This window comes from Ctenopharyngodon idella, chromosome 8 (genome assembly GCF_019924925.1).
Source record: "Ctenopharyngodon idella isolate HZGC_01 chromosome 8, HZGC01, whole genome shotgun sequence".
Taxonomy (NCBI): domain Eukaryota; kingdom Metazoa; phylum Chordata; class Actinopteri; order Cypriniformes; family Xenocyprididae; genus Ctenopharyngodon; species Ctenopharyngodon idella.
Window position 1 is genome coordinate 10,184,003 of NC_067227.1, and position 20,288 is coordinate 10,204,290.

The 20,288-nt window shown below is 37.4% G+C and overlaps 1 protein-coding gene across 8 annotated transcripts in view; it reads left to right on the forward strand.

The window, feature by feature from the left end:
• Nucleotides 1-20,288, forward strand: part of LOC127517179 (serine/threonine-protein kinase WNK2-like) — a 68,930-nt gene that overhangs the window by 1,226 nt on the left and 47,416 nt on the right. For all 8 annotated transcript variants that reach the window (XM_051902448.1, XM_051902447.1, XM_051902446.1 and 5 more), the window contains exons 2-6: nucleotides 1,592-2,277; nucleotides 13,999-14,171; nucleotides 14,749-14,969; nucleotides 17,946-18,103; nucleotides 18,840-18,928. In XM_051902448.1, the coding sequence (XP_051758408.1) occupies nucleotides 1,654-2,277; nucleotides 13,999-14,171; nucleotides 14,749-14,969; nucleotides 17,946-18,103; nucleotides 18,840-18,928 (1,265 nt within the window). In that variant the 5' untranslated portion in view covers nucleotides 1,592-1,653. The remainder of the gene's footprint in view (nucleotides 1-1,591; nucleotides 2,278-13,998; nucleotides 14,172-14,748; nucleotides 14,970-17,945; nucleotides 18,104-18,839; nucleotides 18,929-20,288) is intronic.

A 20,288-nucleotide genomic window follows, 5' to 3' on the forward strand; every position in this document is an offset into this window, starting at 1 on the left:
CCTTTCTTGCATACAATCAAAAATGTAGCATCTTCAGATTAAAGAGAAAACTACAGCCTAGCAATTTACTGTCTGGTAGTAATTTAAACAAATGTGAATTTTTTTCTCTATTTTGAGAATTGGCAATTTATGGTTTGTTTTATCTTAAACAGGGCAGAAAACATGTTAATTTACGTGCACATTTTTAAAAAAAAATGTTATATATAATGTAATGTTAGTATTAAATGAACAAGAGCACAAAAGAAGCGCTCACCTAAAGCATTTGCACTAGTTTTAAAGTCCCCCTGTGGTGAAAATCAAGTTTTTAATGTTGTTCATATGTCTGTGTGGTGTTTTTTATATGCTTTAAGACAAACCATGTGCAAATTCATAAGTCAACAGCATTGCTGAGTATTTTCTTCTTAAAGCTGCAGTGATTTAAAGACCTGTCTCAAAAACGCAGTTTGAAATCGCTGCTGTTTCTGACGTCACAAACTACTGGGCTTTAGCATAACATTAACTATGCTGCGAAGCAGGGGAGCCTTGAGAGAAGCCAGGTTATCCTAGTATATTTTTCAGTTGGTATGAAAAATCGGGTATATTTAGCAATATAGCAGGTGTATGATGAATATTATGATGTTATGATGAACTTTATGCCTTGGAGTTTTTTTTAGTTGAGTATTGCCTAAGCATTTCTATAAGGATACTGATTGTTAGAAGGTATTTGTTTTGACTCTGACATGGCGAACATTAGCATTGTGTAACATTAGCAACACATTATTAGCAGCTGTTTGATAATGTAGTCAAGCAAAAGGCTAATCATATTAAATACCAATATGTATCCGACGCTGTAAAAAGCGATACGATTGTGCAGCATTTACCTCAGTAAGTTGAGCGAGTGGATCTATGAGCTCTTGCATGTGAGTGGAGGTTAGCATATTTATAGATCGCACATATTAAAGGTGCAGTGTGTAAATTTTAGCGGCATCTAGCGGTGAGGTTGCGAATTGCAATATAGAGAAGCTACGGTGGCCAACACAGGACAAAAATGTTATTGTCTGAGACAGCAGAGAGAAGCCAGTCAAGCAAACACACTCTGTGGAGCAGTTTGTCCGTTTAGGGCTACTGTAGAAACATGGCAGCGCAAAATGGCGAATTCGATGTAAGGGGACACGCGGTGTATGAGATAGAAATGGCTCGTTCTAAGGTAATAATAACATAACGGTTCATTATGTAAGGTCTTTATACACCACTGAAAACATAGTTGTCTATATTATATTATATTGCAAAATGTACACATTGCACCTTTAAATGAAGCAAGGGTGTAGAGTTACATTCAAGCTATTTTAAGGCATGAAGAATTTTTTTTTTTCACAGGAAAAATGTTTAAACGTCATTTTGATGATCAAAGATGAGTTTTAAGGGATAAAACTGGCTACAGGGAGACTTTGTGCACATGGAGGCAACTGTGGCAGGATTGTGTATTCCATGCATACAGAAATTGTGCATATTTTTATTAGAGATATAAAGATTAGTTGTTGTGGTGTATCCTAAATCTAAAAAATGATTCTGCAATAAATGCATCCATGATGAATATGTTGTATTCCCACAGATATGACATCACTGATGTTTGGAGAAATGCGTCAGTGCTGCAGCGTGTGATTGATTTAAATCATGGAGCCCAAACTCGACTGCTGCGCTTCATCAGTGCCTAACTCCCAGAGTGAGCTGAAGCTCAATATCTACGAGACCATCAGCGAGGGCAATGTGAATAAGCTAGAGAGCTCTGCGCTGGTGCGTGCGGGCAGTGACCCCAGCTCCTACCTGACATCCAAACACCCGCCCGGCGCCCGGCAGAGGTTCATCCGCAGGAGCCTGTGGTTCACGGACAATGACGAGCACCAGCTGGACGACTGCGCTCTGGAGAGTGAGGAGCAGAATAAGATGCTCAGCATCAACCTGCGCACCATAGTGGACCGAACTCTGGCCGTCCGGTCCGGTTTACAGGAAGGATCTAGCACGGAGAGCCAGAAGGGTCAGAAAGACCTTGACAGCACCAGCGCAGACGAGGAGAAGGAGAGAACAGACTCCAAAACGGACTCAACGGATGGCGTTAAGACGAACATTAAGGCGGCCAGTGAGGAGAACGAGGAGGAGGCTGAGATGAAGGCCGTCTCCACCTCTCCGGGCGGACGCTTCCTGAAGTTTGACATCGAGATCGGCCGCGGGTCCTTCAAGACTGTCTACAAGGGCCTGGACACGGACACCTGGGTGGAGGTGGCCTGGTGTGAGCTTCAGGTGCGTTTCTGTTGTGTGCAGTAATGGTGAAACCGTGGTATTTTTAATGATGGGAGCTTTCAAAACACTGCTTCATGAAGCTTCGAAACCTTTATGAATCTTTTGTTTTGAATCAGTGGTTCGGAGCGTGTATCAAACTGCAAAAGTCACGTGATTTCAGTAAACGAGGCTTCGTTACTTCATATCTGTTTCGAAATTTCAGTGGTTCACCACTGGGGGGCGATGATCTCTGTGAACCCATGAATCATGAGTCTGTGGTTTTTACCTGATCCCTGATCAGTTTTATACATTTTTAGATGTTTTAATGAGACATTAGAATAATTAAAAGGAATAATAGTAGTTAATAGTCTCTTATTGACCTGTTTAGCTGAGCCATCCATGAAACAAATAAAACAAGCCCTGAAAATTGATAAAAGAACACATATTATACAGACACTTGATATTTAATCTTATTAGATGATTAGTTAATTGCATTTGATAGATTTCACTTTCAATAAAACATTTGCAATGGGTTTGTAAAAGGTGTTTTTATGCATGTTTTTGTTGCATTTACACTGTTCTGACCAGCAGGGGTCACCAGCATGTGGCATTTCGAACGCTTCGAAACAGTGAATCATTTTGCGAAGCAATTAGTTTAAAAGCTTTGATTAAAAGCTTTGTTTGTCCTATCACTAGATACTTTTACTGCTTTGTGAAGCTTTGAATCCTTTATGAGTCTTTTGTTTCGAATCAGTGGTTCGGAGCGTGTATCAAACTGCCAAAGTCACGTGATTTCAGTAAACGTCATACATCATAACTGCTTTTTGAAATTTCAATGGTTCGCCGCTGGGAGGCGATGATCTCTGTGAACCAGTGTCTGTATGGTTTTTTTTAAGTTTTATAAATTTATAAACATTTTTAATGACACATTTGTATAGTATAAATTAAGTTTTTAGTTAATATTGGTCTGATTAACCATGGTCTCCATTAAAAAAGTCCTACAACTTAATAAAAACGTGTTATAGACACTTCATATTTAATGGTGTTAGATGATTTGTTAATTGCATTCAATAGATTTGCATTTTCTTCATAAAAGGTGTTTTTATGCATGTTTGGCCTGTGTTTACTGTTCTGACCAGAAGGGGTCACCAGCAAATTCGAAACAGTGAATCATTTTGTGAAGCACTTGGTTCAATTTATGGCTGTCAAACTAAAATTTGAAATTCAAATATTCGTTGAATTTAAAATAAAAATCCACATTTGAATGTTGCGTTTTATTGTTGTTGTTTTTTTTTAACCTATCCACTTGAACCCAACATTGCAGAAATGGAGACGTCAAAACCGCAACCAAGCCGTTCTCACAGCATGCATTTTCTGCGCTGCTTTTCCATTGTTTTCTATGTAAACATGCGCTAGACGGACATCTTTGACCGTTGCACTCGCGTGGGGTTTTTTTTCCCATTGTGATCGGCGCTTTGTATTAAACTATGCATAAATACATGAAGCTGTTTTGTTTATAATTGTTTATGCAATTTTCGAAATTATATTTGATTTATAAATGTTAGTTTAAACGTTATGCACTATTTTTGTAGACAGTCATGTTATTTCATTGCTTTGAATAATATAATGCGGTGTATTAATAGTTCGCTTATTTCGCCCTCTTGTGGCCTCAGAAGACAAGACAGAAGCTTTATGTAATTATGCCTTTTAAATTCAAATATAATTAGAATATAAGTAGTAATAAAGTATAAAATTCGAATGTAGTTTTTCAGCCATTTTGACAGCCCTAGTTCAGTTGATTCAATGTTTGAAAAGCTTTGTTTCTCCCATCACTACTGAAAAGACAGTTTTAAGGTGGTTTGTAGCTGGTGGTTTTCACAAGGTTTAGCTGGTTCCCTGCTGGCGACGCCATATTCATGTACCATACCTTGCTCTCTACATGGTGTTCTTGGTGTACCATGGTAATAACACTGTACGTGTCCAAAAAAAAAAAAACATGGAAGTAACATGGCTCTTTTTGATTGGTGTAGTTTTGGCTCTTCATTAGAAACATTTACATGCACCCAAATAATTCATTAGTAATCAGAAAAGCCTTCATCTAAATACCTCAACCGATCCGAATAACATTTCAATTGGATTGAAAGGGGTGATTTAGACCTGAATCTGAGCAATAGGAAAAACTAAGCATGAAAAGTCTTGAATATGAGTATCTTCTCAATCAGATTCAGAAATACCTTACGCACATACAGTGCCGTGATGCACGTGTTCACCAGAGCCTTTATAATAAGATCTTTAAGTTTACATGTGTTTGACTTCTTATGAACATGCATATGTTTATAACTGCTGGCCAGTGGATGAGACTGAATATTTACTAAAAATCTTTCTTTTCTTAATGGTATCAAGGCAAAAGTGATGATTATACTGGCTGTAGTTCTCGTGACGTTATCGCAGTGGTTTTTCTTCGGGTCTGAAAGGATCGGCATGCATAAATGCACACGTAAACGAACATGCGAATTGCAGCGTTTCAGGTTCATATTAACAGAATTTTCAGAATCTGAAATCAGATTGGATTAATTTTGGTTGACTGACATTAGTGTAGGTAAATGTACCTGTTGACTGTGTGTTTGTTTTGACCTGCTGCAGTGATGTACACCATTGAGGTTTCTCTCTCTCTCTCTCTGTCTAATGGAGGTCATTACAGCCATAGGAAGTGTTGATGTTCATTCCCGACACAAATGAAGAGATGACCCTCACTGTAACACATTTACTGTGAAAGAGTGGTCAGATGGTGAAGCTTGAGTCTTGCGACATTCTGAAAGATGTATAGATTAAGATAACAGCAGTCAGTGAATGTAAACAACAGCAATCGTGAGATCGTCTGCGTTCTTTACAGGTACCTGGTGTTCTAGACATTCCAGTGTTTATACTTTTCTTTCATAGCTGTAAATGCCATATCATTAAATGCAGTGCTGAAAATATTCTACAATGACCAACTGAAACCACAAATGCAAGAATACCAGATTCCCGGTGGCCTTGGAAACAAGCAATTTGTGTCAAAGTGTTAATGTAGGCTATGCTATTCATTATTACAAATTGAATAACAAAGTGTCATTTCATGGTGGCTTTTGGTATTTGATAACAGATATAACAGTGGCTCTTACAGTCCTCAGATCTGAAGGGAAGGTGTGTCTGTGATCAGAAGTGTTTAGTGTGAACTTTGATCTCAGATGTTGATGTGTGGTGCTGACAGAAACATTACAAATGTTTCTATGGTGTTAAAAATAAAGAAACATAATTTTTAGCTAGGCTGTCATACAAAGAAATTATGAAAGCATGCAAAAACAAGAGAACCAACAAAATATTAATAACTGATTTTGTTATAGTCAATATTTGCTTCTTCCTGTCAGCTTTTTGTTTTTCTATGCATTTGTTTATAATAGTAAAATCAAACCTGCAGCTGTAGTTTTTTGCCAAATAATTTTGTCAGATAAATACATTAACCCATTTTAGTGTTTTGTTCTACCCTCGTATTCAAAATGTTTAAAAAAATAAAATAAAGTATTTTCCTCATATTTTGATGGTTTAATCCAACTTGTAGGGTCATTAAAAACAAATATCCCCTCGGACGTCACTTTCGCCACTGCTGTATGTTGTGCAAGCAGGTGATTATCTGTCAAATAAAAATAGAAAATAAATATAGCATTTTCACCTTTCTTATGCTTCAAATTAGCTCTTCTATTTGAACTCAAATAATTAGCAGTGGCTTTGTTTACATACTAAGGATTCATTTGTTATAATGAAGTACTCCGCAGGAAGGATGACATCTTTTGGCTGTGTAGTTCAATCTATCCAAATTTACACAAATTCAAACAAATTTTGATATGTGCCTGTATAAATCAGTGGCATGCAGGTGTTTATTGATCATTTTCAACTTTTTAAATGCATCTAGAGCTGCATGATTCTGGATAAGTTGAGATTATTATTTTTTTTTTTTTTTTTTAAACCGAGATCATGATTCTCCCATGATTCTGAATAGACAACTAAATGAAATATAATGCAATTTACTAGAGGTTGTGACATGTTAATTGCTGCAGTCATTATTTGAATCAGTTAAAAAAAAAACTGCACTTGTTTCGTTACTGGATGAATCTCTTAAATGATTGATTCAATGACTAAAACATTTTTAAGTCACTTGTCTCCACCTACTGGTGTAACGATGTAATTAATACAATCTTTATTTGAAGCGTCAAGTTACTTTCAAAAGGTGATTTATTCTATTTTGTTCACTACTGTAGACATCAGTGTTTATATCTGAACTATAAACTTTTATCCAGTACTTCTGTGATATGAATTATTGTAAGAGATGCATTTGAAAGCATAGGCCTTGATTTACAACATGTGAGCTGCAGTTTAACAAGCTTCTTCTGTGTGTGTGTTTCTCAATGCTCTGTCGATAAGCATCTCAAACTGGAATGTGGCGTTGCTGATGGTGATTATATGCCCACACATTCAAGTCATGTCAGGGTTTGCCTGCTCACGTGTTTGGGCGGATTGGAGGTGAATAACCAGAAACACTGCCAAGTGGGTCAGTGCTGTTGTTCATTTACTTCAGCAGGTCATTAGAGGTTGACCGTTTGTTTTATACATTTGTTTCAGATCCGTTGGCCTTTCATTGCATGGAACTTCCTTTTGATGGCTTTGATTTATATATGAGATCTTTTGGCTGGTGACAGATTGTTGATAATATTATTGAGATGTTAGCTGTCCATGTCTGTCATGGTTTCTGTTTGGAGCTCAATAGTGACCGCACTCAATTACAGCAGCTGTGATTCAGGAAGATGATTGGATAACATACTGTAGCATACATAAGCTCCGCACAACCTGGATCCCTACTGTTGAGCTGATATAAATCCGGTCTCAGGATTTGGCTCTTTTGCCTCAGTGTGTGTGTGTGGAGTAATTAAAGCTCCTCGTCATAGATCTCAGCGTTCATTGTGTGTTCTCGTGTGGGATGCCAAAAAGCGTTTTGTGGAGTTGATTGTGAAGTCCTGCTTCAGTCAAATCTGTTAATGTGCATCTGGCGTCCTGCCTGACAGATGAAGCCACATCAGGTGGATTTGTGCCGTGTCAACAGCGCCGCGCTCACATGGGAAATGTGCTTCACTGCCTGCGCTTCACAAAACCTGCTGCCAGCTGAGGACGACCAGAGAGATACGGACATGAACAAGAGCAGAACCAAATTGTGAATCACTTGTGGAATCATTGTTAAAAGTGTCCTATTATGCGTTTTCATCTCTCTTTAGTGTGTAATGTTGCTGTTTGAGCATGAAAAAGCTCTCCAAAGTCCCTCCAGCAGGAGTTCTTCTCTATATCAGTGTCTGTTTCTGAAGTCCCTGAAACGCCTCCATTGTAGTCTTGAGTTTTCTTCACAATATTCCTTATTTAAATAATTCACACGCAGAATAAATGGGCGGGGCCTGGTTGAGTTAGTTAGTAGTGTGTTAAAACTGCCGGTTATGGTAAGGGGCGGGACATTTCCCAAACACCAATCACAACACACTGCTCCAACCGACCAATCAGAGCACACTGTGCTTTCCAGAAGGAGGGGCTTCATAGAGACAGGAACTAAATAGAGCGTTACTGACAGACTGGGAAGAGAGGAGCTGCAACAATGGAGAATATGAGGAAAATAATCAACATTCAAACAGGAAAACCTGTTCTAGCAGAGCCCAAAAACAACATCAAGATTGATTGAATGAATGATTCAATGACTCACTCAAAGTCTACACTTGTTTCATTACTGGATGAATAAGTGTTTTTGAATGAATCTCTTGAATGAATGACTCAAATTACATACATTTAAGTCACTTGTCTCCATCTACTGGTGTAATGATGTAATTGATTCAATGTTTATTTGAAGCGTCAAGTTACTTTCAAAAGGTGATTTACTCTATTTTGATCTCTACTGTAGACATCAGTGTTTATATCTGAACTATAAACTTTTATCCAGTACTTTTGTGATAATCTGAATTATTGTAAGACAGAAATAATGATATGGTGTGGTTGAAAAGACTATTTGTGAAGCTGTTTCATATCTATACATGACAACTGCTCTCTCTGGATCAGTGGCAGCAATTCCTCAGCTCTTGAATCTCAGTGATACGAACAGTAACGATGGCGTCGGTTTTACCGTATCAATCTCATCAAAGTGGATTTGCTTTGGCAGCAGAAAACAGCATCTTCTCGACATGAACAACACAAACCAAACTCTTCCAGTCTCAGATACAACTACAGTGATTGAGGGCGGGGCAAAGAGACGCTGTTCAGCCAATGAAACCACAGGCTGGCTTTATGCGAATGAGTTACAAACCTACATTGATATGTTACGGAAGTGAGACTGGAATTACTGACGACTCGTTTCAGGCAGTTCAGAACTGCTTCTTAGGTGAAAATAACTTCATTTATTTGCACCTTGATCTTTGCAGACCTTTTACATTGACAAATGGCTTTATTACAAACTGCATGAAAGATAATATTCGAAAAATCATAATAGGGCACTTTTGCTTATATACACCAGATAATGAGGATGTCATCTCTCAAAAATGTAAAAAACATCACTGAAAAATGACAAATGGCAGCAGTGCTAGAAAGGATGTGAACCCTTGTGGCCTAAATTGTGGCTTAAATTGAGGTAAATTTCTAAAATATATTCCCTTAAACTAATAATAAATAGATTTTTTTGCATTTTTCGAATTGTATTAATTGACCAAAATTAACAAGTAGATCTATTTGTTGTCATTTGTGGTTGCAGACCTCCAAAGAATGCATTTTAAATAATAATTAAGATGTAATTTTCATTCACGTGAAATTAAAAATTGATAGATTGAAGACAGTTGAATAAAAATGAAACCTTTGTTAACTATCCCACCAATGAAACATGACTATTCTGAGAGGAAATATTAATCTAGTGTCTGCTGAAGGATGAGGAATAAGGATGCTGCAGTTGTGAGTGCTGCAGGAGACGAGAGGAGGCGTTCCTGTGTCCAAAAATAGCTGGAGCGAGAGCAACACAACGGGTCTCGACAACACCGCCTGTCCATGAAACAGGCTAAACATTAACACCGTTAACTCGTCACGGCTCGAGTGTGAGGTCTGGAAGACACTTGTGCTTCAGAGACATTGAGAATCGCAGTATTTTGGACATACAGATCAGTGATGGAGCGAGAGAGCTCTTCAAACTCTCTACATTTGCAACCAGATTTATTTTCGTTATTTGCCATGTTCAGAGTAACACCAGAACACAACTGGATAAAAGCCTCCGCTGACATTGTAGCAGATAAATGTTTCAGCTGCTACTGTAATCGTTTGCTCAAGATGTTGATCTTGTCCTCGGCTTCTTCTGATTAAAACAGACACTGATGCGCAAAATGTGAACAATTTCTGTCTTGAACCGTAAAGCTCAACTAAACCGTTTAACTGAAACTAAAACAAACTAAAACCATAAAAAAAACATTTTTGTTGCTTGAAATAAAATAAACGTTAACTGAAATACAATAAAATATAAAAAACGAACTTATTTTATATCAGCTAGTTTCCAAGGCAACATTTCTCATTTTTGTTTAGTTTAGCTTGACTTACAAAACCACTAAATCATTCTGTGTCTGGTTTCCTCTGACCTCTTTTCCTCCTCCGTATCTGCTCGTGTTTTGATTTGTGTAGTTTTGTTTGGCTTTTTGCGTTGGTTCAGTCTGACACTCCTGCTGCTGTAATTGGTCTCTGTTGAAGGAAGGGTTTGTTGGGCAACTTGAGTGTTTCCTTTCATTGTAAAGAGGCTTAAACTGTGTGCGAGCTGCATCCTAATCCATGAACAAACGCGTTCACTTCAACACACGTTTACCGGGCCATCTAAAAGATGACATACAGTACCGTACTATAGACTAACTAAACCCTAAACACAGCCTTATACCAGGGTTTCCCAAACAGGGTTTGTGTAACATCAAGTATACTGTAAATACAAGGATTTGAATGTTTGAAAGTGAAGAGTTTAAGACTATCTGAGTTATATTAATAAATATCCTGGTTCTTCCAAGCTTTATAATGGGAGTGAATAGTAACTTGGATTTTGAAGCTCTTTTTTTGTCCGGTTCATGGCTCCTTATGTCTTCAGATGTACATGCATCATATATCTGGAAGCGTCCACTATCGCAGCAAAACTCCACCATCAGCGAGTGTCACAGAGACTCTTCTGAAGTGCAGGGTCGTGCCGTGACCCCTGACCTGATGACCTGTGCATTTACAGGGCTGTTTGTTCTGAATCAGGTCAGTGGGACAGTCAGGACTGTGGTCAGACTCAATACAAGCACAACACATGTATTCAGGGCTGTAGTAAAGCGCTGAAGTCAGTAGTCTACTGTGTGGAAGTGCTCTAAACGCCATTGAGTTCATGACAAGCACAGAAAGACACCTCAAACTCTGCAAATTCAATGACTAAATCTATCTCTCTCTATCTATCTGGACTAGAAAAGCACTCAGATAACTAGCTAACCAAAAATCTAGTTAGCCAAGTAGCTAACTAGCCGGAACTAGCTAGCTAACTAGTTAGAATGTGTGAAACGGCCGCAGTTGACGGAGGAAATGACTCAGAGGACGTGTGATTGCAGTTTTTTGTTCATGATATTATACCAAATACTGCAGCTGCAGTGAAGGGTCTGCAGTCATATTTCACACAACAGATTTTGTGATGTAACTTTTGGTGTGTCATTTGCCTCTGGGAATGGAAACGCTAGTGTACTTACAGATTTGCTCTGTGTGCTCAACTGTGAGTACGTCTGCACATATTATAGCTCTATCAATAAATGTCTTCTGGGAGTGTGTGTCAGTCAGCGGTTGTGCTAATAGAGCTGAAACTGAAGCGCATTGATTAATTCCTGTGAGTACAACCCGTATTTAGATGTGTCTGTCTCAAAACCTGCTCCAGTCTCACTGAATGACTGAATGAAAATAGTATGCTATCACAAAAAAAAATTGAGTTTAGGAATAAGATCAAGGGGGTGTTTAAATCGCTGCCTTTTAACAGTTAAACGTGCAGCTCTAATAGCAACCATCACTACTGTATTTGCTCAAACTTTCATAGCCAAAGTTAATACTCTGTTCACATCATTGTACTATAGACCAGGGCCATAACCACCATAGACATTTAGGGGGACAAGGCGGGGTTTACGTTCTCTTTTTGCACGTGCACACAGTCTTCACAGCACAGACGGGCGCGTCAATCGATCGTTTAACGCCGTTGCGGAGGTTCTGTTTTTCCGGTAAAATCACAAAACAAATGCACACAAATGTGTCCCTGCTCTTGATATACAACCATTGATGGACATCTTTGATCTTAATGAGAAAAAAAAACTATGCGAGAGCGGATTAGAACACGCAACCTTTGATACTGTTAACAAAAGTTTTACCACCAGACCACTAGGAAATTCAAATATTAATTCCGGATCAAAGTATTTATTCACTAAATTGAAGAATCTCGGAACGAACAATATATTGTATTATGAAATTATAACATTAAACATGAGTTCTCAATGTACTATTGAAATTGATTTCTGGACATCATAATGTTATTTTTTTTTCTACAATTGTTATTGTACATATCCGATATAGCATTGTATTAGCAGAAATTTCGTTCACTATTTTGTTTCTTTATGCTCTATTAAATAAAAAAAAGGTCCCCCCCCAATGTTCAAGGCATGGTTACGGCCTTGCTATAAACATGAATGACACACCGTCCATCAGATGTGCTGTTGCTTTCATGGAGAGATATTATGAAGACATGAGGGAGGACTTAACTACAGGGCTGGGCATTGACAAAAAATTAATGATTCGATACAATTTCGATTCACAAGCTTGATGTGATTCAATTCCAATCTTGATTCAATTAGATTTGATCTAGATTAATTTGTATATATATCAGGTACAGTACATCAGTTAATCTCTCAACTAATTCTGTAAACTATACAGTAACCCTGTCAGTCGCTACATTAATATTACAGGTTAAAATTAACAACTGATTTGTGTACAAACATTTAAATTAGCCGGTTTTTATAATAATAACTTTTTAATGACAATTATATTTTTTACTCCAATTCATTGTTGAAATATAAACATTTAAACTGTGGTTGTCAAGTTCTTTTCATGACGGATTTATTCAAATGGGCTACATTACATTATTGCTACATTAAATATTGAAAAACAGGTTCAAATAATGAATATGTAATATATTAATCAAAACGCTCCCCTCTAGGGTTATTTTTCTAGCTATCTATCAAGTTTATCTATCGAGTTTTTATATATGGATATTTTTCTTACAAAAACACATCTCATCTCTTCAGAAGGCCTTTATTAACCCCCGGAGCCGTATGGATTATTTTTTTTATGGATGGATGCATTATTTCTGTCTTCAGAATGTGAGTTACTATTCACAACCATTATAAACCTTGGAGGACTAAGGATATTTTTAAATATATCTCGGATTGTGTTCGTCTGAAAGAAGACTGTCATATAAACCTAGGATGGCTTGAGGGTGAGAAAATCATGGGATAATTTTCATTTTTGGGTGAACTATCCCTTTAATTACTCACCCTCATGTCACCCGTAAGACCTTCATTCATCTTCGGAACACAAATTAAGAGATTGTTGAATAAAGTCTTTTTTTTTTTTTTTTTTTTTTTTTGTGCACAAAAAGTATTCTCGTCTCTTCATAACATTAAGGTTGAACCACTGCAGTCACATGACTGTTTTAACAATGTCTTTAGTACCTTTCTGGACCTTGAAAGTGTTGATTATATTGCTGTCTATGGACGAGTCATAAACCTCTCAGATTTCATCAAAAATATCTTAATTTGTGTTCTGAAGGGTGTGGAACGACATAAGGGTGAGTAATTAATGACTGAAATTTAATTTTTGGGTGAACTAGCCCTTTAAAATCTCTACTACCTACCTACCTACCTCCAAACATTTGACTAGAAGTGTACTTGTAAAACGGTGTGATAATCGGAAGTTTGAAAGCTTTTTTGGCAGTGCTGCATTGTGATGTAGGTGAAGCAGAGATCCTGCTGCTGTTTGGTGCATGTAGGGACAGAAAGACTCACTGAACCACTGCATAATGCATGAGGCTGCTGGAGCTGGAAAAACCTCTCTCTCTCACACACACACACACATACACACACACACACACACGTTTCTTGTACACATTCATCAGAACCTAAAAATGACAACTTTACATTTCAGCTACTCCGTGGTTTAAAGTCAGCATGAAACAACATTCACAACACATTTTACTTCAATAACATAAGTGTAATGTGGACTTGATGTTCTCCATGAGGAATTATGATAGAGGAAGATCTCACTTATTTGGAAAAAAAAGAGACAATATATAGAAGACATTACAAGGCTTTATGAATTTAGTAATGGAGCTCAAGTCTCTCGATTTCTTTCTGTCTGCATGTTTTCCATTACAGTATCACTGAGCTGATTTTGTTTGGTGTGATTTAATATCAAGCTTATTTGATTAATTTATAAGATTTAATCAAAATTAAAAATGAATTAAAACTAAATCCATAAAATGATCCCATGATTGAACCCATAAAATGTTCTACATATGAGGAGCCTGATGGAACCTGTTCTCCTGAGAGTGATCGCTTGTGTCCGATCGAGTGTTTAATTGTGTCTGTTTGTGTGTGTCAGGACCGTAAGCTGTCGAAGGTGGAGCGGCAGCGCTTTAAAGAGGAGGCCGAGATGTTGAAGGGTCTTCAGCACCCAAACATAGTGCGCTTCTATGATTTCTGGGAGTCGCCACTGAAGGGGAAGAAATGCATTGTGTTGGTCACAGAGCTCATGACGTCAGGAACACTGAAAACGTGAGAACATTTCCACAGAGCGTTTCAGCATGACACTGATCCAGTGCAGGACATACGAGTCACATTCAGATCGGAAATCAAGTGTGGTAGTTTATTTTATTTTATTTTTTACTATTTTTTTTATTTTTTTATTTTATCTTCTATTTTATTTAATTGTTTTTTTTTTTTTTTTTTTAAATACTTCTGGAACAACAGCTGAAAAAGTGGGCAGGCACTAATGCACAGTACTGCAAATCATTGTATATATAATAATATTAGTACAACATATACACAATGTGTTTATTTTAAGTCTTCTGAAGTCATATGACAGCTCTGCATTTTTAAGGTTCTCACATCATACTTGAACACCGTTTGAAAATGCATGGAGAAAGAGAAAGGAAGACCTTTCTTTGGATAGTTCCTCATACAAAGATATCATATGACTTCCATATGGCAGTGATATACAGATATAATATAGCCCGTTATGTGGTTAGTTAACGTCGTGTATTCAGTTAAACAGACATTATGAACGATGTAATGATTACAATACAGATAATGCTGATTATCAATTACAAATGCTACTCATTATTTTCTCCAGGTATTTGAAACGCTTTAAGGTGATGAAACCCAAAGTTTTGCGCAGCTGGTGCCGTCAGATTCTCAAAGGTCTGCATTTCCTGCACACGCGCACTCCTCCCATCATCCACCGGGACCTGAAGTGTGATAACATCTTCATCACGGGCCCCACGGGCAGCGTCAAGATCGGGGATCTGGGTCTGGCTACGCTCAAAAGAACCTCCTTTGCTAAGAGTGTGATTGGTGAGACTGTAGTCGATTTAATATCCAGCTTTTTTGGATGCATGGCCAGTGTTCTTTTGTTACTTTATTTGGGTTTATTTGATTTTGCTTTAAGTGTATTGGAGCTCCTTTTAACACATTTTACCATGTTTATATGGTCCTCACGGGTCCTTAGTCTTAAATTCAGTTTGATCTAATTCAATATCATAAAAAGTCTTAAATGTTTTAAACGGTCTAAGAAATGATCGATGCAAGAGGTCTTAAATTTGGGGACAGAGAAACAGGAATCGTGATATGGCTTAATGTGGAACTTCAAGGTGATGATTTGATGAAATGAACGTAAGCACTGTGCGTTTCAAACAATACCTTATAAATACCATAAATACCAACTTGTACCTTTTAAAAAAAAAAAAAAAAAAAAAAAACCTACAAATGTGGCGCTGATGTTTTTGTTTGTCTGAAGGGACCGGACTGTCTTTAGGAGAGTTTCGATTGCATTTTCTTCTCATCTTACCTTTATGCCTACTAAAGTTGCTTTGTATACAGAAGTAACTGGGGTAACCGCTATATTTCTGCCATTCAACTGCAAAAGACGGTGATTTGATGAAATGAATGTAAGCGTTGTGCGTTTCAAACTGTACCATTAAAAATACCATAAATACCGACTTTATACTATAAAAATACCAACTTATACCATAAAAATCTGAACTTGTACCATAAATTAAAAACGTGGTGCTGCTGTTTTTATATGTATGTCTGAAGGGACCGGACTGTCTTTAGGAGAGTTTTGATTGCATTTTCTTTTCATCTTACCTCCATATAATGCCTACTGAAGTAGCTTTGTATACAGAGATAACCAGGGTAACCGCTATATTTCTGCCATTCATCTTCAAAAGACTATGATTTGATGAAATGAATGTAAGCGCTGAAAAGTTTCGAATGCATTTTCTTTTTATCTTACCTCCTTATAATGCCTACTAGAGTAGCTTTGTATACAGAGATAACCGGGGTAACCGCTATATTTCTGCCATTCATTAACTCCCTCGGGTCGGCGGTCACGCCGGCGATACCACCTCAGTTTTTTTCTTACCAGTGTGAAAGAGACTCAAAATACTCCGTCAATGTTGCACAAGAGTTATACACCATTTTAATCTGTGGAATATCTTCTTTTATTTGTGTGCTTTTTGCAAAATAAAGAAAACTAACATGATGCGTGATCTGTCGTCTCCCTCTGAACGAAGTCCAATCTGATAGTTCTCAGAAAATGAATTGTAACTAAGAGAATACTAACCACAAAAAAATTAGACTAATGTCTAAAGAAATGTTGAAATGTCAGGTTTTAAATCGTGTAAGTCAAATCGAAAACAAAAATTCTGTGTTTATGTAATCTGTATGAAAAGAGACACATGTCAGAAGTCTGTGATTCAGCTCATTATCCGCTAATGCGGCCACGCCCACGGAGCGAGTGCTATTCAGATGCAAATTCTAAGGCAATACATGTATACATCATCTCAATCGTGTATTTATTGTCTTGAAAAGTGTTTATCTGGATGTTAAAGCCATGGTTAGAGACCTCTGGAAGACATGCCGTTAGTTCCTGAATGTCCTGTTCTTCTTTAGATTAATTTGTGGACTAAATGTGCACAGAGCGCCCTCCGGCTGCAAGTATGAATTGAAAACACAGTATCCAGCGTTTATAGTGATGACAATAAATATTGAATAAATATTACTCCGCTGTATAGAAAATTGACATAAACATATGAGAATCCATCAATATTTCTCCAAATGTGCATGATTTTAAACTAAAAGGCTATATGAAATGCCATAGAGGTAACATGAATGTTCAGACGCTTTGCATCACAGAAATACATTATATTTTAAATTATATAATAGAATACCATTATTTTAAATTGTAATAATATTTCACAGTATTGCTGTTTTTTTCTGTATGTTTGATATACACCATGATGAGCTTGAGACATGATCACAGAGGGTTTTTTCACAGCCTACCTGACTGAAAGGCCTCATTATTATGCAGCTCATTAGAGGTTCTTTATGCGATTCTTTTGTCTTCTCAGGTGTGAATTACCTCATTATTCATGATGATTCACGCCTCCACGCATACTGTGTTTCTTGACAAAAAGTGTCTTACAAAAACTAAATCAATATATTGTTTTATATGAACGAGTAGGCAGGATAATTTTTACATCATTTTGAAGCAAAAACTCTAGTCTACAACCTCCAATACCCAGAAGTCTTGTGAACACAGATTTAATAGATATTTTTTTGGCTTTATTTCAGTGAGTTTTTTGTTTTTTTCAATAACCACGCATAAACGTTATTCCTTCAAAAACACAAACATGTACATACATGTTCCTCACATATTATGGTAGCCTAGTTTGTGCTGAATACAGTGTAATGACACTTTTTCCATTAATATGTTTATGAACAACTGAAAAAAGCACAAATGTCAGGGCATGTCAAAACTTCTCCAGGGCCCCGAAAATCCTCAGACCCCAGAGGGTTAAGCGACAGAGAATTGGCATTTTTATCTTTTTTTTTATCTTTTTTTTTTTTTTTTTTTTTTTGCAAAAATCAACCCATATTTTTACACAGCACATAGTGTTATAAATGCTATTGTAGATCAACAAGAAGCTAATGTTCAATCTAAATATCTAAACAATTAGAATAATCTATGTGTGTGTGTATAACATTATAAATGATTATTTTATTAATGAAATTTTACTTCCGCAGGTCTTAAAAAGCCTTGAATTTGATATTAAAAACCCTGCAGATACCAGATTAAATCCATTACACAGATCTGTGCAGTGATCAGTGCAGACATAAAAAACATCCATAGATTCCAAGATCATCTTCAGCATTTTGTCATTGTCAGTTTCATTGCAGAACCGAGAGGCGGCTAAATCGAGTCCCGTTATTAGATAGTGTATGTTTCTCTGTGAATCATAAGATCATTTCATCCTTTCATTTCCTCAGGTACGCCGGAGTTCATGGCCCCAGAGATGTACGAGGAGCATTACGACGAGTCCGTGGATGTCTACGCGTTTGGCATGTGCATGTTGGAGATGGCCACATCTGAATACCCGTATTCAGAGTGTCAGAATGCTGCTCAGATCTACCGCAAAGTCACCAGTGTAAGTCACACCTGCGCTTGAACACTTCCTAGTGCTTTTACTGCAGCGATCATTTCATTTCACTAAAGGAAGAATGTTTTTACACAGACCCTGTTCATGCTGCTGCTGACATCTGTCTCAGGCTGTCACTGCATGTTCATGAACAAAAACAGTCAAGGAACTAAATGTCAGTTTATAGTGGTCAGCATTAAAGAGCACCTATTCTGCTTTTTCCAATGTTCATCTTTCTTTTTTGTAGTGCACCCCCAAATTTTTTTTAATGACAATTAGAGATATTTCACTTAAAAATCAGATCTCAGTCATTTACTCATCTTCATATACATTCAAGCCTGTCTGATAGTTTTTCTATGGAGCACAAAACAATCTTTTTCATACAGCAATAGTTCATAATGAAGAGAAAAATATCACTGTAAAAATAGTCCGTACAACTCATGCACTATTCTGAAGTTGAATAATGGCTTTTTGTGACTGAAATCGAATACTTATCCACTGAAAATCTGAAGTGATAACCTGAGAATCACTACGGTTCATAAATCAGACTAAATTAGTTCCTGAATCAGAGTTCAGCTCATGTTTGCAGCAGGTTTTTGAGTCTCTGTTCACTGGAGGGGAAGATTAACAGTGAATAACAACATCAGTTTCGGTCTGTTCCTCACAAACACATGCGATTGTCCTAAATGTGCTGGTCCTACAGTTACGGGCTCTTAATGTCTCTGTCTGTGTGTGTCTCTCTCAGGGAGTGAAGCCTGCCAGTTATAATAAGGTGATGGATCCTGAGGTGAAAGAGATCATTGGCGAGTGCATCTGTCAGAATAAAGAGGAGCGGTGAGTTACTGACCCCGTCTGCATCAGAACAGCACAAAACAACCCACCTGAAACACCCTCATAAGTGACTGATCTGGTACAGTCTACATAGACAACAACAGCACATGATATATATAAATGTAACGTATGTTTTAACACTCTAGCATGTTGATAAACTGATAACGCAATACTCTTAACTCTCTGGTGCTCACACTGGCTGAACAAAATGGTCGAACACCTCAAATGTAACGGCTTTTCTTCAATAAAATCAATTTTTGTTCAATATATATTTTTAAAGGGGTGGTTGATTATGATTTCACTTTTTTAACTTTAGTTAGTGTGTAATGTTGCTGTTTGATCATAAACAACATCTGCAAAGTTACGACGCTCAAAGTTCAATGCAAAGGGAGATATTTTCTTTTACAGAAATCACTTTTTAAGAACTACAACAAACGGCTGGTAGGGACTACAACAAGCTTCTTCCTGGGTTAGTGACATCACTAACCCTAAAATTTACATAAACCCCGCCCCTGAGAACACGCAACAAAGGGGGTGAGGCCATGTTGGGCTGCTTTAGAGAAGAGGAAGAGTTGTTGTAGTAGAGTGTTGTTATCATGCCGTCATTTTACGCTGGACTGCTTCACAAACGAGGGTCAATTCAACACTGGATTTGCACAAAAGATGAACATGACGGCACATGCTAGTGGATGAGTTGAATCAACTCCACAGCAACTACATAAATTTATCCACTAACCATTCAGAAACGTCCAGTTTCATTCTAAAAGTTGTAACTTCTTCCTGAGTCTCTCCATCAGTGTCGACTCCGGTTTGAACAATGTAAGGCTGAACACCGTTACTGACAATCCTCATTTTGGCTGCGTGAGATTCTCCTGCTTTGTTGTTGTTGAGCAACCGAAGCGCAAGCTGTTAAAGCTCCGCCCTCTTCTGGAAAGGGGGTGGGGGCAGCAGCTCATTTGCATTTAAAGGGACACACAAAAACAGTGTGTTTTTGCTCACACCCAAATAGAGGCAAATTTGACAAGCTATAATAAATGATCTGTGGGGTATTTTGAGCTGAAACTTCACAGACACATTCTGGGGACACCAGAGACTTATATTACATCTTGTGAAAGGGGCATTATAGGTCCCCTTGAATATTTTGTATTTTGAGGGAATTTTAGGATATTAAATAATATTTATACAATCATTATGATCCATTTGTTTCCTTAATTTTTACAATATGAATACAATTAATCCATCTAATCCATCCAATGATCATGTGACACTGAAAACTAGAGTAATGATGCTGAAAAGTCAGCTTTGATCACAGGAATAAATTACACTTTACTATATATTCACATAGAAAACAGCCGTTTTACAT